This window comes from Macadamia integrifolia, chromosome 5, assembly GCF_013358625.1.
Source record: "Macadamia integrifolia cultivar HAES 741 chromosome 5, SCU_Mint_v3, whole genome shotgun sequence".
Lineage (NCBI taxonomy): Eukaryota > Viridiplantae > Streptophyta > Magnoliopsida > Proteales > Proteaceae > Macadamia > Macadamia integrifolia.
This window is the reverse complement of record NC_056561.1, coordinates 4,095,068-4,120,027: the sequence shown is the minus strand read 5'-3', so window position 1 is coordinate 4,120,027 and position 24,960 is coordinate 4,095,068. Positions and strand designations below refer to the sequence as shown.

At 37.9% G+C, this 24,960-nt stretch overlaps 2 protein-coding genes across 7 annotated transcripts; both read right to left on the bottom strand.

Annotated features, from left to right (window-relative positions):
- Positions 1-2,219: 2,219 nt before the first annotated feature.
- LOC122078924 (apoptotic chromatin condensation inducer in the nucleus-like) lies at positions 2,220-10,383 on the bottom strand. 4 transcript variants are annotated; one of them, XM_042645129.1, is made up of 6 exons: positions 9,900-10,383; positions 7,788-9,291; positions 3,498-3,698; positions 3,259-3,410; positions 2,698-3,181; positions 2,220-2,612 (listed from the first exon to the last, which is right to left on the bottom strand). In XM_042645129.1, exons 2-5 carry the CDS (start codon positions 9,265-9,267, stop codon positions 2,708-2,710), a joined length of 2,307 nt encoding a protein of 768 aa, XP_042501063.1. In that variant the 5' UTR covers positions 9,268-9,291; positions 9,900-10,383; the 3' UTR covers positions 2,220-2,612; positions 2,698-2,707. The 4 variants fall into 4 exon arrangements, with proteins under 4 accessions (XP_042501063.1, XP_042501062.1, XP_042501064.1 ...); XM_042645128.1 differs by having other exon boundaries at positions 2,220-2,602; XM_042645130.1 differs by having other exon boundaries at positions 2,220-3,181; positions 7,788-8,864; positions 8,904-9,291.
- A 2,254-nt stretch (positions 10,384-12,637) lies between these two features.
- LOC122078166 (18S rRNA aminocarboxypropyltransferase-like) lies at positions 12,638-24,286 on the bottom strand. Of its 3 annotated transcripts, none has more exons than XM_042644040.1 (10): positions 23,950-24,286; positions 23,619-23,656; positions 21,755-21,819; positions 21,220-21,285; positions 20,408-20,448; positions 18,836-18,972; positions 14,692-14,764; positions 13,885-13,956; positions 13,296-13,408; positions 12,638-13,139 (listed from the first exon to the last, which is right to left on the bottom strand). In XM_042644040.1, the coding sequence occupies exons 1-10, from the start codon at positions 24,027-24,029 to the stop codon at positions 13,009-13,011; spliced, it is 816 nt and encodes a 271-aa protein (XP_042499974.1). In that variant the 5' UTR covers positions 24,030-24,286; the 3' UTR covers positions 12,638-13,008. The 3 variants fall into 3 exon arrangements, with proteins under 3 accessions (XP_042499974.1, XP_042499972.1, XP_042499973.1); XM_042644038.1 differs by having other exon boundaries at positions 14,692-14,782; positions 23,950-24,271; XM_042644039.1 differs by having other exon boundaries at positions 14,692-14,782; positions 21,755-21,807; positions 23,950-24,257.
- Positions 24,287-24,960: the final 674 nt, after the last annotated feature.

Here is a 24,960-nt window from a genome sequence, read left to right as displayed (position 1 = left end):
CCTCCTGCGCATGGATAGAAACTGACCTACCAACACGATATGCAGGAGTAATGCAGATAAGATCTGCCCTACGAAGTACCAAAGGAGGAAGAAGAGCCAGGAGTTAACTCGGTGGCTCAGCCCTGCTGTTCTGAGTTAGTTCAGTAGTTAATTCAACCTTGTGAATCTTGCTCAACTTAGGTTCCTGGTTCTATTCTGAAGTATAGTTTTTTCCTTTTTTCTTTTTTTTTAGGGTAATTTACAACACCACCCCCTAGAGAATGCCAATATTATAGAAACACCCCCTCTCTTTCACCAAATTAGACTCAGACCCCCTACCGTCAGTCACAGTTAAGTCAAGAGGTAAAATGACCATTCTACCCTTTTCACTAAAACAGTTACTATTAAGTCAAGAGGAAAAATGACTCTTATACCCTTTTCACTAAAACTCACTTTAACCCAATTCTTCTTCACCCCTACCTGGAGATAACAAGTCTGAATGTGTTTTTGAGACCCATTGCATCTGCGCCTTCTTTAAGATGTGAAGCATGGCATTGAGTTAGCATCTGTCCATGCCTTCTTGATTTCTTTCATGATGTACATGCCTCAAGTCATGGGGTTGATGCTATTTGATCCTAGCTGAAGGATCCCCTTGGAAAGTCTCCCGTTTAAAGGTGCTGCACTACCTATCCAAAATTTCAAACCAAATCTAAAGGAATTGAAAGGTCTTTTTGTAATCCTTCCCGTACTTTCCCTTGGATCTTTCGTTCATGGCGAAAGAATTCAATGTCCCGCCTGTGGTTTTCCCATCCGGCGGAAACCCCAGCACCGGTCTACATCAGCGTCGAGTTCCTACTATGTCGTTTCAGCCACCACGCCCCGCAAACCCTAATCTTTCCTTCATGTCCTTCGATGTTGGATCTGCCGCGGCATCGACGTCCTTCTCCACTCCAGCCTTTGGCGGAAATGGGGTGGGGATTGGTTAAGGCTTTGAGGACAAGCTCCCTTTATTGGAAGAACTCGGGATCAACACTCGTCAAATCTGGAGGAAGATTGTTTCGATCTGTAACCCCCTTAGATATGTGGCTTGGTAGATTTTTTGTTTTCTTGTTTCTGTTGTCAAATTTGGAGACCTCATTTACAAATGAAATTATTGATTTCCATGTGAAGACTGTATTGTAAGCAAGGTCATCTTTTCTGCAAGTTTGTGTTTCCACATATAAACAGATTGATTTTCACTTCGTTTCTATGCCTCTTTTTAGACTGATTTCTATTGTTTCTTTCAAATTATTGGGTTCTTGAAGCCATTTTCATGGATTCCAAAAGGCGATGCCGCCGTCCGTCGCCGATGCCACCACCACTGCTCTGAACCATTGCCGGTGGTCTAAATCTTTGGGAGAAAGATAAATTAGGTTTTGGAATGGGTGAAAGAAATAGTAACTTATTACAAGGGTATTTTAGGTACTTCATATTTACTTCATATTCAATAAGGGTATTTTGGTATTTAAAATAAAATATAGTTGCTTACATTAGCATATAAGGTATATTCCTTAACTGTGACTGACGGTAGGGGGTCTGAGTCTAATTTGGTGAAAGAGAGGGGGTGTTTCTATAATACTGGCATTCTCCAGGGGGTGGTGTTGTAAATTACCCTTTTTTTTATTGAAATTCTGGAGTAAAGTTAATCCATCCAATTGTGGGTATTTGTAGGTGTTCATTATGTATCTAAATGATACCTCCATAAATGAATTTAGAATTTGACTTCATTTAATTGTCCTTCATCTTATTTCTATAAGTACTTAAAAGATGAATATGAATTGTTTATCATTGATGTCATTATCAAAAGTCAGCATTGTTTTGTACATTTTTTTTTTAATATATGTGTGAAATGACATTATATAACCTCATTGGAAATTACAAAATGCAAGTCATACTAAGAAGGTAAAAAAATGCCCGACATTAGTCTTTCAAATTTTAATCCAAAGTGAGCATGAAAATTGCTCATACCCTGATTTAAAGTTTTAGTACAAATACCAAAAAAACATTAAACAAAAATAATTATAAAATACAAAATAATAGAAATTTTAGCTACTTCCTCCGCTTACTTTGTGAAATTGTATCAAAGAAAATAAGCATGAGGTCAAATTGTACCAATGAAAATAAGCAATAGCAAGTATAGGTAGCTTATTAAATGATTTTACAAAGCTGGTCTAAAGCATACTGAACCCATTCCGAAACCCTTTAACCAGCCTAAAAAACAAAGCTCATATCACTACTCCAGAAAAAGTACAGTATTAAGGTTCTTTGCTTTGTACCAAACAATGAATTCCAATACAAAACAAAGATTATTTGGAACACCATCCACATTGACTCTAAAAACTACGAGGATTGAAGTTCAAGTACCCCATGGTAATAACCAGAAAGCACTACAAGTTTGATAAAACGGACCATTTTCTCTGTTACCGAAACTCATACATATGATCACAGGAGCCATTGTTCAAACTCATAGATAAAATCTCAATACTAGAACCACTGTACAGAATTCCTCGACCGACGATCCAGATCCCTTCTGCACAAACTTGATCGGGTCTTTTCATTCCTACAGAATTGAATTCTTCTAGAGCTGCAAAGACCTGATTACATTAAAAAAAAAAAATACATTCTTACCATCTGACATACCAACTAATTAGTAAAGGAGCCCAAGTGTCAGTTACGAACCAAGCCAATCCTACTCGTTGGCCTTTCTCCCTCTTGCTGCAAGTTTTGCTGCAACTTGTTCATCAGACAATGGTAAGTAATATATTCGAGGGGTAGCTTTGGTCTTCCTAAACAGATCATCAAGGGTAACAATCAGTGGTTCTGGCTTCTTTAGGAGTGGAGGTGGGGGTGGAAGAGGCAGCTTCTCCCTTGCCGTGGGTTGGTCAGATATTGATGGTGGTGGTGGGAGTGGAGGTGGGGGTGGAAGCTGCTGTCGCAGCCCATGTTGACGAGCAGGAGGCTGGGTCTGGATGTTTGAAGGGGCTGCCGGAGTCCTTGGACTTGTGCTGACAGGTGGTGCTTGAGGCTGGACAGGAGTTTCAGCCCGCATTTTCACTTCCTGAGGATCAACAAACTCGGCCACCAGCAGTCGTCCACCATTTGGTGGCCACTGTAGGTTGTACAGTGCATTTCGAGTTTCTATGGCTTCTGCTACTGACGAATACTGCAAGAACAAGACTCATGCACATCAGTCCAGTGAGAAACAATGCAAGATAGCACACAAGGAAGCAGAAGATGTACCATGACATAGCAGTGTGTCTTGATGTGATCCATCCAGAAACTAGAGACTTTTCCAGTTTTTGCTAGAAGCTCTTGCACTGCCTTAAGAGTAAACGGACGGAGAAAACGATCGACTCTAAGGGATGTAGTTGGAGGTTTTTGTGAGGGTGGAACTGCCAACATAAAGCAAAATACAATCCATAATTGCAAAAGGACAAATTTTCAGTTTGATTAGAAATACTGAAAAGAGTCATGCTTACCAACACGATCTTTGGGTGCTTCTTCGCTTACATTTGAGTCCGACCTACTGAAGTTTCTTTTAGGGAAGGAAGAGCGAGAAGCATCTTTAGGTGTTGAAGAAGGTGTTAAATTAGAGGTTTGCAGTTCAGGAACTTTTAATTTTTCAGAATTCCATCGACGCTGTCTTTTAGGAGGTTCACTGTTCCCAACTGCTTCTTGGTCTGTGGATACAGCTTGTTAAGTAGACGACCAAGAATATCATGTTTAGTGGTAGCAACACTACCTATCCCCAAAATAAAAAGACTTGCATCCGGTTTCATATTTCAGAATATTTCAAGATAAGTAATTGCAAGCTACTGTAAAGACTATTTCATACACAATACTATAGATTCACATTTTCATGTTAGTCATACCTATCACTAATGGAGATTGTCAAAGCTTATAACATATTAAATCAAATCAACCATCAGATCAATTTGCATCTGAGAACACAATGAGAATTCTAGCCTAAAGACTCAACCCCCAAAAATTAAATAAGTAAACATATAAATAGAAGGTGAAAACATGAGAGAGCAGGTGAAAGTGATAAAAATGCATTGACACCAGAATATAAAAACAAACCATAAGAGTAACTTTCCAAGTGCTACTGTATAAAAATAAATTGAACGAGCAGACAAAATTAAGATGTGATGACATAATTTTGATCATTTCTACAAAAAACTCCATAGGATGAATTCCTGATATGATACCCAAATTTTCCATCTTGTACACATGTAACCTGTGATACTCGAACTGGAAACAGGTACTGCAGCAAAACTTCTTACAGACGACTTTCTCGTTCAATATGGAAAGGATTTCTAAAAGGGTCAAGTAAATTTCATTGAACATTTACCTACCCAATTTGAGACGTGCAAGAAAGATGACACGGTCAACCTCACCCTTCCATCAGATATGAGACCCTCGAGATGGGCCTTGTCACACTCAATGAACAACTCAACTGTATGGCCAACCATTAGACTTCTTGGCAGCCACAATTCTAAGAATTCTAACCCAAAAATACAAAGAAAGAAGGTTTTATTTAGCCATGTGCTGAAAGCTATTGGGCTAAATTGATGAATAGCGTGGTTTTGCCAAAATGTGGAGCTCTCTCAGATTGCCAATTTAGATTCCATGTGAAAATTCCAGGATTATCTAGATTTCTACATTACTAGGCATATACTCAGAAATTAAAATAGGTACAAATGTCAACTGAACAAGAGATTTTCCACAAGAGGATCGCGGGGAGAAAAAACTTAATGCAACTGAGCAACCTAAACTAAAATCTTTTAGGCTATACCAAATTATATAAATGAATGGAAAACATCACAAACAGAATCCGGAAAGAGAGCAGTCATGTTCAGTTGTGAACACATTGCATTAGTGGGCAAGCCTGTGGTTCACTGAATTTAATTTAATTTTTTTTTTTTTTTTTTCTGGGTCTTTCAATTACCGTCCGCTCTTCCCGAAGTGAGCGAATTGCATGTAGAGATCCATAGGGGCCCTATCGTTCAGGAGGAGATACCTTCTTGTAATGGTAAAGTTGCAACTATTGCAACATGTTAGTCACGGGTTCGAAACTTGAAAATAGCCTCTCCTCTGAAGCAGGGGGTAAGGTTGCATACATGCCCCTCCCAGACCCTGCAGTAGTGGGAGCCTCATGCACTGAGTTGCCCTTTTTTTTTCTAAGACTCTGTTTCCTAGATATAGAGTATAACACCTGCAGCCAACCCAACCCAACCCAACCCAAAAAACCACCTGTACCAAAGGATGCAGCCAGGAACTGGTAAACCTCTGCAGTCTCATCACCTATTTTTTCTCAGGCAACTGGCAACTATTTCTGCATGACTAGGCATATACTCAGAAATTAAAAAAGGTACAAAAGTCAACTGAACAAGAGATTTTCCACAAGAGGATTGTGGGGAGAAAAGACTTTATGCAATTTAGCGAACTAAACTAAAAACTTTTAGGCTATACCAAAATTATATAAATGAACGGAAAACATCACAAACAGAATCAGGAAAGAGAGCGGTCATGTTCAGTTGTGAACGCATAGCATTTTCTCAGTGCATCCCTTGTGATCTGGTTCTAGTATAATTTTCCTTTTTTTCTTCTGTCGTGATGTTATACAGGTTAACGCTGAGTAGTTTCGATGAGGAATGGTTTACTTTTGCTGATTATTTAGAGTGGGGGTGACTGGCAGTCTCATGAATTTGTTGGGCACTCTTGTGAGCAGATGGGAACATTTACCATCACTACTCTTGAACACGTTTTCTTCTTTGTTTCCATCAAACAAAATGTGTTGCCAGCAACAAACACTGAGCTCCAACAAAAATAGCAAGATTCAGTGCCATCGTGAAATACCAAGATGGATGCCCCAAGACGTGGTAAATAATAATACTAATAACAGTCAGAATGGTGACGGGGTGATGGTGATGACCCTAGCATGGATTCTCATTGAACATTTACCCTAGCCATGCATCCAAAAACATACATTGGCAACAACGACGACAAATTCAGCCTTATCCCAACTTAATGGGGTTTGGCTACATGGATCTGAGTAAGGACAAAATAGGACAAGTAAAAGTGAGAGGAAAGTAACACATTAATAGGAAATAAGTAGAAACACAGATAAATGGGGTCTGCTAAATGAATCACTGCACTTCAATCGGCTCTATTCAAGGTCATCCTTGGGACAAGGCCTAAACTATGCATGTCTATTAGAGCACACACCAACAAATACGAAGGGAAAAACAAACATAGATTCACACAACACAAAGATTTAATGAGGTTCACACACTGATGTGGTGTGCCTAGTCCTCGGGAAAAGAAGAAGATTCACTAAGATTGAAGAGAATATTACAACAGAGATTTCTCTCAAAAGCACCCAAATCGCTGCAAGAAAGCTCGCCCAAAAACCAAATCATGAAAACCCCCAATTTTCACCACTTGCTCAACAAGACAATAATACATTATATACTCCTCCAAGTCGCAAGTCGATCCATCTGGTCGCCAACAAAATATGTCGAAACGGGTCATTCTTCAAAATGGGTCAAGAATTCGAGACAAACATAACAATGTCTTTCCTCGCTACTTCTCCTATAGTCATTTTCAGCCTGCCCCTAGCTCTTTTAGGCCCTTCAATCTGAATCAGATCACTCCTCCCTACTAGTGTATCCTCAGGCCTTCATTGAACATGGCCATACCACCTCAAACGACTTTCTCAAAGCTTATCACGGATCGAAACAACTCCCAAAACAGCTCTAATATGATCATTCTTTACTTTATCCTTCATAGTGTTATCATACATCTCAACATCCTCATCTATGCCACACATAGCTTATCTATATGACGCATCTTAACTGCTCAACATTCCACCGCGTAGATCATAGTTGGTCATATGACTATCCTATAGAATTTTCCTTTAAATTATAAGGGGACACGTCGGTCACACAACATTCCAGACACACCTCTCCACTTCATCCATCTAACTTAATTCTCTGTGAAACATCATTCTCTATATCATCTACTTTATTTATGGTTGACCCCAAATATCTAAAACAGTCACTTTGCGGTATCTCCATCTCCTCAATTTTCACCATATCATTATCCATCCTAGTGTGACAAAAAATTCACACATCAAATACTCCATTTCTGTTCTACTAATCTTAAAACCTCTTAATTCCAAAGTTGATCTCCATTGTTCCAAATTATCATTAATCTTTGCTTTCGTCTCATCCAACAAAACAATATCGGCAACAAAGAGCTTGAGATTAGTCTCCAATCTGGAGTGAAACTTGAGAACTGAAAGGAAAAATCCTCATTGTTATCAACTAAAACTTTCATAAAACCTGGAGTCTGAATATTTCCTCACTTCAGTATAAAGAAATATAATGTGAACAAGTGAAAATAACACATTAAGAAATCAACCACCTCTTCCACAAGAACATATCCTAGAAACAAAAGTTCTAGTTTTATGTCTTGCATGCACAGATAGACAAGCCACTTGAGAAATGACAAATTCTAACTAAAAGCCTATCGATTCCTAATGCATCAAAGTTGATGGACCAAGATAGAAACATAGATAATTAAGTCACACAAACAAAATATTTTAAAAAAAAATGTCCAGATACACCCCCATAAACAATAAAGGATAGACAAAATCCAATTTAAAGAATGGTTTAAAAAGGTAACAAGCAGTTAAAAAGATATTCCAAGTTCAATAAACAGCAAATAATAAGAGACGAAGAAAACATATAAAGAACAAAATGTACCTTCAAATTTTCTTTTCTCCGCATGAACACCGTGACGATTCTCATTATCATCAGGAACTTCTTTCTTCTCAGAAGAGAAGCCATCCCCCATGATAGCATCAACAAGACATACTTCTTTTACAACATGCACTTCAGTTAGCTCATTCCTATCTCTCACCTCATCAGAATTATGATTAGAATCAATCTGCTTACTCTCCAATACATCCTCCTCCATTGAATCATCACCGGAACTTCGGTCTAAATTTAATTTTTCTGGGGACCCCCCATCAGCACTATCATTTTTCTTGCTAAAGTCCATATTAGGGTTATTGGTGTCATCAATATCTTCAACAGAGCCCTGGTTCTCACGTGGCTCTTGATTATCCAGTGGATGTACATTGCCACCATTAGGAGGAACATGACTGGATGATGGTTGCACCATCTCCGGCTTAACTTCTAGTTCTAAATGGAAATTATCAGCATTCAAATTATCCTTTAGTTCATTCTTTTCAATAATTGACACAGAATCAGTAGAAATAGACTCATACTTTACTTGAGACCCTAAAACAGGGCTCACCTCAGATACCTGATTGTTCGGATCGTAAATGTTGAGCAGAGCATCTTCCCTGAGAGGCTTTTGATCCTCATCCTGAGTCTTGATTTCAGTCTTGATTTCATTGCTCTGCAACTCCTGCTCGCTTGATGCTGACTGTGTTACCACGGTCTGACTGACAGTGACAGCGGTTTCCAAAGACACGGCATGTACTGCTGGTTCATCAAAAACACCCACAGAATCTGTATTACCAGTTGACTCCTCAGCTCGTGCTTTCCCTTCAGATGTCTCAGGTAGAGTGTCATCAACGCAAACAACAGATTCATCGGCATCTGCTGACTGAACTTTATCTTCACTGCCACAAATATCTTCTGCCGCTTGGGGTTTACTTTCATGTCCATCCTTAGTATCTTCTGCTGCTTGGGTTTTATTTTCACTGCCATCCTTAGGTGTATAGTCATCAATGTAAACAACAGACTCATCGACATCTGCCGCTTGAATTTTATCTTCACTGCCGCAAGTATCTTCTGCCACTTGGGATTTATTTTCACTGCCATAAGTACCTTCTGCCACTTGGGATTTATTTTCACTGCTGTCCTTAATATCTTCTTCTGCTGCTTGGATCTTATTTTCACTGCCGTCCTCAGTAACTTCTGTTGCTTGGGTTTTATTTTCACTGCCGCCCATAGTATCTGCAATAATTTCAGTGTCAATCTGCTTCAGTTCTGCCTCTTCACTGTCAACCTCTTTGGTATCACAATCAAAACCGTTAAATTCTTCTTTAGCAAGAGCTTCCCTCTCAATGCGAATTGCTACATCCAATCGTTTTATCAAGTCATCTTTTAACCCCTTTACTGTAAGCTTCCTTCTCTTAAGCTCTTCCTTTAACTCTGCAACTTTCCATTGATCAATCGGTCGGTTGCCAAGAATTGGATACTGACTTGACATTTTCCAAGACTAATCTTCCCAACCCTAACCACAGAAGCAAACATAATTCATGATAAGATTAAAAGTTAAAAATTGAGAGTAAAAAAAAAAAAAAACAACAACAATTTAGGGAAAACAAAAGAACAAGCAACCATACTCAACTAAAGGTTTCAATACAAACTTATAAGGCTAATAACCGGAGTGTGGAAGAGAAAAGAAACATGTCAAGTTCAAAAAAAAAAACGAACTGAACAAGCAAAGAAAACAAAAATCCTTGAGGAGTAGTTAAGAATCAACTACACGAATTCCTATCAACCAATGCAATATCAAAAGCCTAACCTTACAAAGAAAATAATCATAAAAGTCAAATAAATAAATGGCCTAAATGCATGAACCAATTGCGCCAACGGCACACGGACCAAACCTGGAGCAAGAACAAGGTAATGCAATTAAAACGAAGTGACCCAATGGGTAAAAAGAAATAAACAAGAAAACTATAGAACACCCAATTCATGATAGACAACAAAATCCAACTAATGGTTACCGCTTCAGGATCACAGACGAATACAGAACAACAATATAACCGAAAGCCATTAATCTAATTAGAGGGGGAAAAAAACCTAGAGCCATGTAAAAATGGAGAAAGAACTCACAGTACTAATAGCTTTGTAGGCCGAAAAATCTGAGAAAAGCGACACTTCCTTACGAGAAAAGAAGTGAGACGAAAAACCCTAATTTCAGAACAGAAAATCAACCATTAGAGATAACCAATCAGAATTTCATAAAAGACACTCAGAAGGGCAAGCATTAGATCTCCAGAACAAGAACATATCCGAAAAACTCATCCGTTCTTTCTCGTTTTCTCCCCTGTAAAAGAATAAGATCCAAGAAACAAATGAAACCAAAAAAGATGAAAAAAAGTATAGATGGTAATATAGGTATTAGCAGATAAAGAACGTAAGAAGGGTGTTCGCTAGGGTTTCTGATGTGTTTTTCCTTCCATGCGAGTTTTGGTTCTCTTCGAAGGAGTTCCTCCACAAATATGAGAGACAAACATAGAGAGAAAGATGAGAGAAGCGAGGAGAGAAGAGCGCGAGTTTGTTGTTTTGGCTGTGTCCTGCGACTATTGCCCTCGCCTACGAGATATATCGCGATTTCACTTGCAAAATTAGTTTGCCTAAAATACCCCTAATCCTGCGCCCTCCATGGGAACGAAGAAATTATTTTTCTTTTCCTGGTGGAAGGAACGAAGAAATTACATGGACGAAAATGTTAGGATGCCACTCCTTACGAGCCTCGGAAGTAGGGTGTCAAACGATTGGTTTGAAAAAAAAAAAAATATAAGAGTTTGGATCTGATTCGCCTGCGAATGAGTGATACCAAAACATGAACCAATGAAAGGGTACATCAGTTTCGATTTCTGATTGGTTTCTCTTATTGATTACTATTGATTTAGTTTTAGTTTACCATGTAGGTATATTCTTTTTTAAGTAAGAATCATGTAAATATATTAATTAAGTATGAAAAACTGGTTTTTTTTTTTCTATGAATTATTGATTGCTTTCGATTTCTTATACGGTTATATGGTTTTGGTTCGATTTTTAAAGTTTTATTTGGTGTCTTATTGGTTTTGATGTGATTCGTTTGGGTTTCAATCTCATAAAATCCAACCCAAAATAGGATCCAATATGTTCATATCAGCTTCAAATTGAATCGATTCGGTCTAGGTTTTGACACTCCTACTTGGGATGCATGGGATCCCAACCACTGAAACAATGGGACCCCCTCCCAGCCACCATATGTCCGTTGTTATAGTGGTTGGGATTTCTATGAGTCATAAAACCAAGGGTGTCAAATTTAAATCGCGATCCAATTAAAAGTTTTTTTGCTTTCTTTTAAGGGAAAAGAATGTTGCGAGCATGATGTCTATGCCCAGACATAGAAAATGCAAAATGACCACCTTGCCCCTTGTGAAATGAAATATCTCACCCTTGTAAGATGCTCCCACTGCACTCTCATTAGACCCCACACAGGTACATGAGCCACACAGCCTAATAGCAATCCCCCTCCCTGAATTTATTTAATATTATTCACTAGATAACCAAACATAAATAAAAAGGGGGACCAATACACATATATAGGGCTAGAATTTCCTAAATAATGAAATAAGGACTATTGATTTTTTGTTCTATTGTTAAAAAGATGGATATACATTTCAAGACATTAAGAAGGAGAGGTGGATTTATTATATAATTGTAGTTCAGTTTACTATTTTTTGGTAAAATTTAGTTTAGTCATGTAATAGGGAATCTAATATGTCAGAAGAGATTAACGTTGAAACCTTAGGGGTCAATCAGAATACTAGGGATGATGGTCCAAGTTCAAATTTTTTTTTCTAAAGTAACTTCAACCCTAAACAAATAATGGCCTGAGATCATCACATAAGCGATTTGCCTAAATAATGCATTAGGTATGAAAGTTGGTCAGGTTCATTATGTGGGTTTTCGTTTGAAGATAATCTGGTTCAGTTGATCCGAACACTAAAGCAACTTGGAATCCAGTGGGCAATACCATTGGAAAGCACTCCATAGAAGTTTGGACAAATTCAAAGGAACTTGTACAGTAGCTAAAAAGGGAAGGGAATCAGGCATGGCCTTCCGATGACATCTTCAAATTTTTACATCACTAAAACAATATCAATATATGGGGATAAGTTTCTAGTTCAGTGACGGACAGCTGGACAATCCGACCGAGCATAAGTCTAAGGATGGTTGATAGTTCTACCCTCCTACTCCACACCTTTTGTTATAGTAGTAGTAGTCAGTAGTGTCCAATGGACCCATTTACTGATCCCTTGTGGGTCTTGTTCTGACCCCTCTTGGGTCCCATGTTCGGCCCCTTGTGGGTCTTTGGTTCTTGCACCCAAAAAACAAAAATCAAAAGGAAAATAGGATAGCATATGATATCAAGCCAGATTGGAAAAAGTGAGAGGTCTCCTCAAAAAACCTCAAAAAATCTGGCTGTACATAATATTTTAAATTATATATTCATCTAAACAAAAAATAAAAAAGTCAACCCTAAATGTCATAGCATTAAGCATGAACAATGGTTGATGTTCACCCGGGTTTCATGATTTAATCTCAATGTGATCCGATTCAGTTGGCCATAGACACGAAATAAATAAAAAGAAATTGAACTCAACCCGGAGTCAATGTGTGATGAAATTTTTCATTGAAATAATAGGTTACCAGTTGATGAACCTGTGCTTATGGTTGGCCCGCACCGGTTACAGATTCAAGCTCACAATCCACTGATCGAATAGTAAACGGCTTGGTGTTGGCCCTAGATCGATTATTATTAAGTCGTTCTCGACGTTTACTTACAGCCCAACTGGCACCCAACTGAGACCGACTTTTATAACATGATTAGTACAATTAACTCGTTTACAAGACAATTAATCCGATTATATATAGACTTGTAACCAACCAACCAAATATAAACATGTCCATGCCTGACCTATGAGATCTAATTAACTAAACACCCAACAACGGTGTATGGTTTTAAATTTTTAGGACCACTTAGGCTTGACTGAACCTACCTGACTGACCGACTGGTTGACACCCTTCCTGTGCTGTACCAGCTGATGAACATGTTTTAGCACTATTTTTCCTTTGGGTTAAAATGTTCTGGCACTATATAGGCGCATTGTGTAACCCATCAAACAATGGTGGGTGGTTGCCTTGGACCTCAAGTCAATTCCATTCACTCACTTTCTTCCTCACTTTGCTCCAAGTGCAAGTGATTCAAATTCTCTTCAAGTGGTGGAAGTCCATCGTCGGAATCAGACTCATCATCTCCACTGATTTGTCTGGCGTCCTTCGCAGCTCCAGAACCTAACATAAATAAATCACAATCTTTAAAATTCTTGCAGTGAGCAATTCATTGCAGTCAGTTTGACAGTAGGTAATTGAAGTGGCATGACTACCAAATTGAACATCATTGTGATATAAGAAAATGAAAAAAATGTTTCATGACAGCTAAAGACTTACCATCTGCTTCTGAAGGAGGTTGTGGAACTCTTGGGCTCTGAGAAAGCCAAGCATTTTGGACAGAAATAATGTCAGCACTGTTTGCGCATTCTGAATATGCCTTCAGCAGTTGCCTGGATGGATAAAATGTACTGACTGATAATAAACAGAGTGCAAAAGCTACCCACATGGATTCATGAATTGCAATAAACAAAAGAATTATATTTTGAGTCTCATAGTTGAGAATTTCCTTCCATAAAACTGAATGTCCAGCAACATGAAACATGAGCAGGAGGATTATGGAGGCTGTGCAAAGGATCCCACTCACTGAAAGACCTTCTAGATCCATTTGGAGAAAAACCATTGGATATTGAGCTGAGCGGAATCATAATATTAAAGCAGAAAATCCACACAGGTAGGGGGTGATAACCATCCAAGAAAAGGAACATTCTACCCCAGAGATGAGCTTGGCAGGATCCAAGAGCTGTTGGTCTGCACCTCATCCTAGGTATCCAAATACAGAATATTCTGTTTATAGATAATTATTACCATCTAAAAGACTCAAACAGTAGATATATTGCACTCTTTTCTATTAATAAATGCAACATACCTGTTCAGAGATAAGAATGCATGACCCCACTTAAATTTGTCCAGCAGCAGATTAGCTGTTTCCTCTTCCCCACTGTTGGAAGATGTGAAAGAAATGTTACAAAACTATATTATCCATGAGGTAAGAGTATTTATTTTTTCCCCTAGGGACTTAACAAATTAATCTATAACAAAGAAGTCAGAATATATTCATTCATTGTACTGGCAGACCAGGTGACATTAACCAGCATCACAGCATGTGGTTTAAACCTTGAACCTCAAGGCCTTGGCCTCAAGCATCACATCAAGACAAGCCTCATGGTGGAATCCTCAGGCACCTTTTACAACGGTTAACCCTTATGAACCACTGAACAGTTGAATTTGTACATATGGAAAATGGGAAAGATTGAAAATCCCATAGCAAACAGCTATTCCAAATGTCATGAATTTTTCCAGTCCTAAAATCTTCATGCATTAAACCCTTGTGGACGCCATAGCTACTACCATACATATTGCATTCCCCTTCTTCCTTATCACTAGATCTGCCCAAGAAGAATATTCTGCAAGACCAACAGATGGATGATTATCACCATCCAATCATTCCAGAAGGTAAACTAGCAGTTATTGATTGTGGCTTCCATCCCTCCTATTTGTGCACCAAAGGAAGAATACAAGGTAGAAACGCTGGAAACATCATCTTCCACAGAACTAACTCTAAACAATCAGATCATGACCAAAAGCAGTTTAAGATGACAAGCAAGTTGAATCGACCTGGGATTTGAATAAAATGATAGCATCATAGGGGAAAGTCGACAAATAAGTTTGATACCATATTATTAAAGCTGCTGATAGTGCCTCCACGCAAGACAGCTCACATGGACGACCATAATTTACTGGATTTGCTGCCACCAACCATGGTACTGAAATTCATATTGACCTTTCAGATATTTATTGCTTAAAATTTATGAAAAATAATTAAATGCAGAAAATAACATTCTTACATAAGACAATAACACAAAATGGTCTATATCAAGTACTAGCTCCAAGCCTCCAACATAGAAAGAAACAATGTGAAATTATTCTTAAAGGTAACTTAAATTTCATGGTACTGTTACAATGCAAGCAGAATGAACAAGCAAATAATATTTCCTACAGAATTTATAGAAAGTACCAGAAATGGACTGCGGAGTCGAGTGATCCTGTGATGGTATGTAAAGACAAGCACATAAGCAGCAAATTTAGGGTTGTCAACAGGCAGGATTTTATCTAGATTTGTTCTAATATTATGCTATTTGATTATTATAACATATATACTTCCTTTCCATATTACGAACTATAGGAGGGATGAAGTAAGGATCTTTTCAGGTAGAGGTCTCATGTACTAAGAGAAATGTGAAAGGGGCTAATAGATCCTCTTGGCTGATACCTCCAGAACAGTCAAAAGTGTTTCGTTGTCAACCCAGGTCTCCAGCCAGAAGAATGGAGAACCAGCCAAAAGATTAGCATACCTCCCGCATTTTCTCCACTTATGGCAACATCACATTATTCTCAACAACAACAAACTCAGAGTTATCCCAACTTAATGGGATCAGCTACATGGATCCTTGCCCTCTGGTCGGCTCTATCAGAGGTCATACTTGGGACAAGACCTAGACCATGCATGTCATTCCACCACATTCTTCTCAACATGGATTGTTAAAAGTCTCATTGGACATGGCTGTAACCTTTCTCAATTCTAGTTTGCATGCTTCACCTACGAGAATCTAGAGTCTCATTTGCCACACATACTTGTCAATAGAATAATACTCTACCCTTACCTCAATGCATGCACTCCAGTTTGTCAACGAAAGTTTCTCTAAATCCCTCAGTGCCTTGTGAACCAAAACCTTAAGAGATGATCTTATTGGCATTGCCAAACTGATTGGTCTGTAATCCTTAATTTACTCATTCCCCATCGAGAATCAAAGAAATTACTGTAGTGTTGTTGCCCCATGGCCTCCCAGTCTAAATAACTGTTAAAAAAAATCTTCAAAAACCTCCTTTAGATCCCCCTGAAAGTGTCCCAACAGTTCTAGTAAAAGCCATGTTACAGCCATCCAGGGGCAGGGATCTTTCACCTTCCATATCATAGCTGTCAAGGCATCGCTTAAACGTCCAGGCATCTAGTTTGTGTCGCCTTGCATCCAGGCCCCCTCCAACGCCTTGGGTCTCCTAGACACCGAGACAATTCCTAGTTTCTTCCTTCTGAGAATTAAACCATTGGTAATGTCATCAGTATTTCAATTCTAAACATTCCAAAGTATGATGAGCTAGGATGATTTCAATGCAGAAATTGCTAAAATATTCTGCCGCGTGATTGCAAATGTCTTCTCATTCTCCATAAAGCTTGGGGTTTTGACCGAATTGACTTGTTAGGGTTATGCCCACACTCCTATAGTTGGTTTTGATGATAACAAACATATGAAGGTATTTCACAATTTGCCTTCAAGTATTGTTTTGTAGAGACTTCACATCGAAGATCGAATTTGATGAATGAAATGAAGAAATGAAAATTGTAGTCATCAAATGAAGAGTATCAACAAGCTAGTATCAATACTTGAAGAAGGTATCAGATGGTATCAAGCTTCAAGAAATCAAGACATGAAGCTCATCTCTTAAGACAAGGACTTACAAATGAATTGATTGAAGAAGTGTCAAGAAATGGAAGATCTAAGTGAAGATAAAGACTTCAAGGTTCAAGTGGAAAAGAAGACCTCTAGGATAGAATGGTTGTTCATTTGTAATCTATAAACTTCCATATATATACATGCTCGCACCTCATACATTGCATAACATCATACAAGAATGAACTTAGGACATACCCTGAGCAAGTATGAAAGTCCTTAAGCGGTATGGAACATACTAAGAAAAATGTGTTCTAGTAATATATTGTGAAAACCACAATGACTTGACTCAAGGGCATTTTGGCTAAGCTTAGAGTTGGTATTAAGAGATGGACCCTTCATGAAAGTTGTAGGAAATCGAGTCACGATTCCAACGCAACTGGTTTCGGGTCAATCCGAGGTCGGACCAAAAATTTATGATCAAAACACTAACGACTGGTCAGTATGACAACTTTCTGTCAAAACAGAATCTATCATGTTGGCGGTCGACTGACTAGAAGCCCCGGTCGACTGGCACTGTCCGAGACCATAGCCAGTCGACAGGAAAAATCCTCACATCGACCGGTGACTTCCTGGAAGTGCCCCAACGGCTATATTTTACCTCAATGGCTCTTGGCAGTTGACCGGCTACCGATGGCGGTCGACCGGTGGACCCAGAATATGACTGTTAGAGTCCGATTTGTTGCCTAAAATGACCACCTAACATCTCCTATAAATACCTATGATGCTCTTAATTAAATAACAATTAATCTCAATTTTGGAGGAGCATTATTTGAGCATCAGAAGTGAGAATTGGTCTACACCATCTCTTGAGTTCAAGTTCTTCATTTTCCACTCAAGAAGAACTTAAACTTATCTACAAGTCTTCATTTACATCTTGGTATTTACATTACAAGCATCAAGAAGACTTCAAAAGGAGCATTCATTCTATCATCATTGCATATTTCATTTGCACCACACCGGAGGTAATCCTCTTTTATGCCATTTCTCAATTTTCTATTTTACATTAAGTCTAAACTGTACTTAGGCTTGTGTAAAGACCCTCTCATCCTTAAGAGATTGTAAGGATCCTCTTATCTTTAAAAGAGTATAAGGTGCCTCTCTACCTTAAAGGAGATTATAAGCTGTCTCTCTGCCTTAAAGGAGATTGCAAGCTGTCTCTCTACCTGCAAAGGGGATTGTACGGATTCTCTTATCCTTAAAAGATTGTGTAAAGGTTTTTCTCCCTACCTACTGTACTAAAAGGGAAGAGCTAATGGAATACCTTACAAGAGGATCTTGTAGGGAGTGGACTAGACTCTGATTGAGTCGAACCACTATAAATCTTGGTGTTGAGTGATTGTGTTTATTTTACTTATTCCGCAACATTTTAATTTGCAATCACACTTGGGGATATTATTTCGAAAAGATTTAAATTTCCACTAGTATAACCTATTTAGTATTCACCCCCCCCCTCTAGGTTATTTCATGACTCACATTCAAAGTCGAACCAGTTGAACTAGAGCCCAAGCACTAAAATGGGTCAATGATAGGTTGAGCCTGATACCTATAACTTAGGCTACAGAATTCTTTATTTATGTAGGATGGTGCTTGGTGAGTAATGACATATTTCATTAGGTATTAATTTTCATATTATTTGGTCCTCTTGCCTTTATGGTTCCTAGGTGGCATATCTTGAAGCTTCATCTGAAAATATTATCATTTCCATGGATTTTATTGAATTTTATGATTCTCATAATTTCATGGATATTACTAATTGTTTACTGAGTTTTGTACTTCCATAGAGACCAAAAGCTGAAGTTTGGATAATCAAATCCAATTAGGGCACAGGCATCAGAATTTCTGGATAAAGGTGTGCAACCACCAGACTGGGACGTAACATTAGCAATTGTCGCATCCACTCGGGAGATCTCCAGGGTCAGTCAATTTACTAGATGATAGTAACCATTTGAGTTATCATTTCTTATGGTTATTAAAGAAAATATTCAAATGTCATGCTCTTCTTAGATTATCCACATAATTACAGGCATAACATGACAAATCCTGATAATATTTTCCAAAATGATGGGACCCTGCATGGAGCAAAATCGTGTTTCATCCTAAATTCCCAACACATTTGCATTTTCTTATTGAAATAAATTTAACAACACGTTTGACTAAATCCAGAGAAAATGACACCGTCATAAGCCCCATCAGACAGTAATATGTTCCAAGTATCTATAAATAGAGAAAAAAAAATTCCACACATCTGGTAACAGAAATACAAAACAAATAACAGAGTCGTTGAAGTATAATGTTAGGATTCTATACAGAGACGAGGTGCAGCACAGCGGAGCTTCTGAAAAGGTACATCACTCAAGCGTGCCCATGAGCAATCCACCACAGCCAGCCCTTTTCTCTTCATTAAGAGTTGGTCTTCCTTAGAGACACATTGCTTCCCGGCAGGACTGGCAAGAGACAAAAACAAAAATAAAGAATTTACAAACTGAAACTGATCTTTCCATCATAAACCATAAGGAAGGCAGCACTCCAGTGATAATTAATCAACACAAAAGTAAGTAGAATAATACAGCGCAAATCTACAAATATGCCAATAAAATTGCAGGGGTCTTTGCATAAGCATAGTGTGAATGCGCATCAATCTCACAAGGGTCCCACATGCAAGATCTCCAAGCCCAGAAAACAGACCCACTGGATGAATCCAACAATCAACAAGTTACATTATTTTGAAAAGTTAAATGAAACATGTTGCATTGTCTCAAAAGAATATCAGGCAGGCTGGGTATCAAGCAACCCTCCTGCACAGACCAATGATTGGATAATTCCATCCACTGCATAAGACACATGCTGAAGCATCCTGTGGTACTGTGAATACCCAAAACACAGTCCACCCTGGATATGACACAAGCAAATGCTCGCCCCAATACCTGCCTCGTACATGGCTGCAGTAATTGCTGGTATCAAGTGATAGAAGCAGTAGCAAAGAATGTCACCTTCAGAAAAGGGCACAGTAACTTCTAGATGATGATATAACATGGATAACTAGTTTGTGGGTATACTGGCATCATCGTTCACTTTTTAATGAGGCTAATATATTAAGGGAGGCTTAGTAATATTCCAAAAGAAGTTGCTTGGTTCTCTGATTTGGTTCAAGAAACAGAAAATTCATACATATGTTTTAATGTTCAGATGGTTAGGATCACCAAATAAATGAACCCTACACAAAAGTACCAAACATATTATTGCACTTATTGCATGATCTGAGTTCCAAATTGATGAGCACTCAAGGTAAGGACGTAAATATACCTGAATATTACATGCTATAATAGACTCAACTGTTACATCATTTCCACAAAGAATTTCAGTAAGAAGCCTTTACATAAATAGCGAGTTTTAAAGAAAGAATGTTAAAATTGGAACTTATCTTCATCTTAATGCAATTGAATTTCAAAGAACCTATACAAGGTTGAAAGGGATTAGAGAGAAGGTAATCAATCACAAAAGACCTTGTTAAAGAGAGATACTGGTAAGCTTTTAATGGCTAGAATTGCTGGAGTTGCATTCCAAAGACAAACATTCCAGAAACCAGAAAAAAATGCAACAGGTCTCGTTTCACACCCATATATGTAACTATGAGTCCAATGATAATTTGTTTCCTCATACTGAAATTTATTCAGAACATATGAAAAAAAATTGGCTTAAACGCTACCAAATCACAAGCATAACAATCTGGCTGAGATCCATCAATTAACTCAAAACAATGCCCCAAAACCATTACTCATAATGCATCACAAAATCTTATAAAAACATATGCAACAGAGCTGGAATACGAAATCATAACCGTAAAGGTTTCACTGGAATCTGTCAGATATGGTGATATACCTCAAAACAATGCCCCCAAAGCCATTATTCATACGCAATTCCTGCATGATCAATATTTTTTTAGTCACCAGCGCTACCAAAAAAAATGAATGAACAAATAACATTATTATTAAGTCTGATAACTAGCTAGAAACAGCTCAGCTTGGCGGCTACCATAGTGCCTTAAAAACTCACCTAAGGGAAATATGGTTAATCCAGATTCGGTTTGTATGCATCATTTTATGGATACAAAGTCCAATTAGATGCAACTATAAACTACTTTTCTTGAGCAAAAACAGAGATAATATGAGATTCAATGAAATGCAATCAAACTTATACAGGACATTTCTTCAAATTAGCAGCACCAACTTCTACCAAACCGCAATGGGTTTTGCATTTTTTTTTTTTTTAATATCAAAGGTCACAGTAAAGGGTAAGGAATGGATGAACGCAAGAAAAAACCTCAAAAAGTAACAGGTGCTTTTGAGCCATCTTACTTGGATATTCTACTTGAGTAATGAACATTATTACTAACATCATACTTAACTGATTCTATTGATACTAAGGAAACTCTCAGTTTCCCGGTTAAAAACATACAGAGTAGGTAAAACGAGATGCGTATCAGACTGTCCATAGGATATGTATATGTTCTTTAAGCTTGCACGCAGGTAAAATGCTCCCAAAGAATGCATAGTTATTTAAGAATGTTCTCGAGTTAATTAGCACTAATAGACAGAAGATAAAGTAGCAAGCAGAATGATAACAACAAGGGAATCAAACTTATCCATCAAGCTAAACATATTAGGTAACACCATATCAGATCAGGTACTTTCTTTCAGCAACCCAAATCGTGAAAGCTTGCGCCCCGTGCATCTTTTCGCATCACATTGTCCGAAATCCTGAATCAAGACCATGTTATCAGTTCATATCCTTTATTTCATGTTGCATTGACTTACTTGAAAGATAGGACAGTTTCAAGAATAAAAAATGTTCCCTAACAGTCTCACGTCCCTAATGAATACATGGCACCTGGCACTCTTCCATTGGAAGGATAATTCAAAATTGTCCAATCAATTGCCCACCTGTTGGTTTGGATGGAATTTGTGTTCAAATTGATAAGATGCAAAATCACTAGCTGGACTTCTTTAGACTTTTTCATGCCATGGAAATCAGAAGATGAAGAAGTTTAAGATTTGTTGATATCATGATTCTTAGCTATATCAAGGACAACAGCTGGCAGGTCGATATGACCACAAGGTCAACAAGGACTATGGTAGGGATATTGAACTAGCTCAGTGGAAAATATAGACATGCCAGTCAAAGAGTTCTACTTGATATATATCATCCATTCAGATGTATAGAACATACCCACATAGCAAGCTGAACTTTAGGAACGGGAGGTTCTTCTTCATTTGTTGCATCTGTTGAGAAAACTTGTAAGACAATCATCTTAGCAAATTCTAGGAGGAAAAAAAAGAAGCAAAAAATAAACAATGAGCAAAGCTGGCAGCCTGACAAATATATGAAACTTGAATGCATATCTTAAATCATTTTATAGCTGGTGGTTATTATGGTACAAATAGTTACTGGTTTCTGTTCCCCCCCACCCCTACCGTTCACATTTTTTCGCTACATGAAAAGATATTAAGTGTTGATTTAGCAATTTTTTTAGGTACTTCTACAGGCTTTGTTTTGGTTATACTCAAGAGCTAAAGATTCCCTAGAAATTAGTATAGGCATCTTAGAAATTCTTTTGCTATTTTTATGAAATTAACTGCTAGGGAAGATATCAACGTTAAGTAAAATCTTCTAGAATGGTTTTTAGTGTTTAGATAAGAAAATTATACAAAAACATAGACAAGCAGTGTATCTTAGCTATTGGATATTTGATTATCTTTTAATAAAAGAAAAAGGTTTAGCTGTTGTCTCTTGTGCTCCTCATTGTTGGAAAGAAATCCTAATGGAATGTTGCAAACCGGCTGCCAATGAAGGATCCTGTGGAATCTGGACTGATTGAAGATTGTTGAATCATCCATTGAGAAATATTGAGATGGTTTGATACTTTGATTCATTCATCAGGAAATGCTTAGATAATCTGACTGATCCATTAGGAAACACACAGAAAATGGGAAGGTTATTGTAATTTGTAATCGACACAAAACTCCTTGAAAAGATTCATGGTGGAGATCCAAGGATGCAAGGAGGACGAGTGGAAACAAATCAAAGAAGCAAGCTTGCACTTTCTGGACAAGTTTCTGCAAGCTTTTGGGGTGTTTATGGATTATAGGGCCCACTGATGGGACTCAAGTCAAATTTTATATCCGTCCTTTGATAGGGCCTACTGCTCAGTAAGTTCAGTTTGTTGTCACAGCAGGTTTTAAACCAGCCAGTATCTACAGGAGATATTTATTTTTGTTTAGCAACAGAAGTTCATTATTAGTTTCACGAAAAAAGAAAAAAGTTCATTATTACTTAAATTGGTGGCATAATGCTAATGGGTTTGTCCTTTGGGGTTTTATGGGTATCAAGCATGTAATAAGTTAATTTCCGATGGTATTTGAGCGGTTATTTGAGCCATGGTTTTAATAGGAGTTATTTGAGTCCAAGCACAACCTATCATTTTATAGGTCTCAAAGAGACTGCATACATGTAATTGAAACTCCCTCTGGCCATGTGGATATATGGTATAGGACTCAATTAAACAGCCAATGCATTGCTGAACTTCTCCATCTCTTGTTCTGTATTTCCTTTTTATTTTACTTTCTAGATGTGCTAATACAATCTGGAGGTGATCAGCATTTCTGAATATATACCATCCAATCCATTACCTTCGCCACCATTTTCAACCCTTGCACTCACCCCTGTCAGCCGACTGCCACCAACCCTAGATACCTGCAGCCACTAAACATCCCAATACCCTGATTTCCTCATGGAAAACGGCCACCAGTTCTCAGCCTCAGAAACTCAATTAAACTTCCAACGTACTGGACCCATTTTTGTCCTTAATCTAACCCGCTATGCTGGTCTACTGTGCCGAAAATCACTTCAAACCAAATTCAAAAGATATTTTATATAGAAATTTTTCTGGTTCATAAATGAAGTGGGTTAACTCCACATTGAACATAAGAGCGAAGCAAATAATAACAAACCAACTATGAAATCAAAGTAAGATGTTGAAGATACACAAGTAGACAACACATAAAAAAAAAAAAAAAGGTGGGGTAGGTGATACCTTGAGCTGTTGGGAGAGATTCATCATTATAGTATTCACTGTATAAGGGCAATAACAACCGTATTAACAAGACCTACACAAAAAAAATTTACTTGCAGGCACATGAGTAGCGATATTAATAGAAATTTTGATACCTTGACTGATGTTAAACCTCACTTAACAAACTTGGAATCAAATAAAAGAAACTTGTAATCACACCAATAAAAATTGGAACTCAAATCGTTATCTAAACCACAAGATTCTTGTTCATGCAAGTTAAGGGTGGTTGTGATGTACCAACTGCTCATAATTAACTGCAGAAGATAACAAAGGTTTTGCTTTAAGGAATTACCGTGAACTTTCTCGGCTACGGCTGGACTGACCCCGATGGGAGTTGTTGTTTCTGAATCGCTTCGACTTGCTGTAACCCATTGAGAACAATTTCAAATTGAACGAGGAAGATGCTAAACACAGAGCGAGGGGTTAAACGTTAAATACTTTATGGTAAGCGTTTCACATATCGGTATTTTTTAGGGCAAACAACATACAATATATCGGTGTGGTATCTGTTTCAATTTCGGAACTGATACGGATAAATGTCAATTCTTTTTTTTTTTAGTAAAAGACCAATTCCTAAAACCACGCCAAGGCGGGAAGGGGAGACTGGAGAGACATGATGGCTAATATATGGGCAAATCAGTTTCTCTCCGCAGATAGAGCACTTAGGGTACCCAAGTTCCCTAGGCGGGAAGTGTTGGTAGTAAAGAATCCACTCTTCCTTGGTATTACATTTATTGAGAACATATATATATATATATATAGAGAGAGAGAGAGAGATATAGCCCTAATCGGTTAAGGTTTACAAATAAACTTGGATTATATATAGAAAGGTTGGAGGAACACATTAACAATAGGAGTTTGACCAGTATCGTAACATAATATCCCATGTGATACACATGCGATATGAATTTTGTGTAGAACGCAAGACATGCGTTGTTAGGTAGAGACTAAGTGAAAGGGATGTGGAGAACTGTGGAATGCTCTCATTAAATTCAAAATCCATAGATGATGGATGCAAGTCACGTATAGACACCTCCTTTAGTGTTGAAGAAGCATTTCGCCGTTACCACTACTTGGTTCAATCACAATATTTTCCAAAAATTGTTGCTTTCAATCAACTATATGGGACACTTGCCAATGCAAACACTACTGGATAAAGTTAGGCCAAAGAGTTGTTCCACAAGATACTCAAGGAAGGGTATTCTTATAATCAAATCACGTATGGAACCATAATCAATGGGCTCCACAAGACAGGAAAACACTTGTGAGGCTCTTAAAATGCTTAGGGTGATGGAACTCGAGG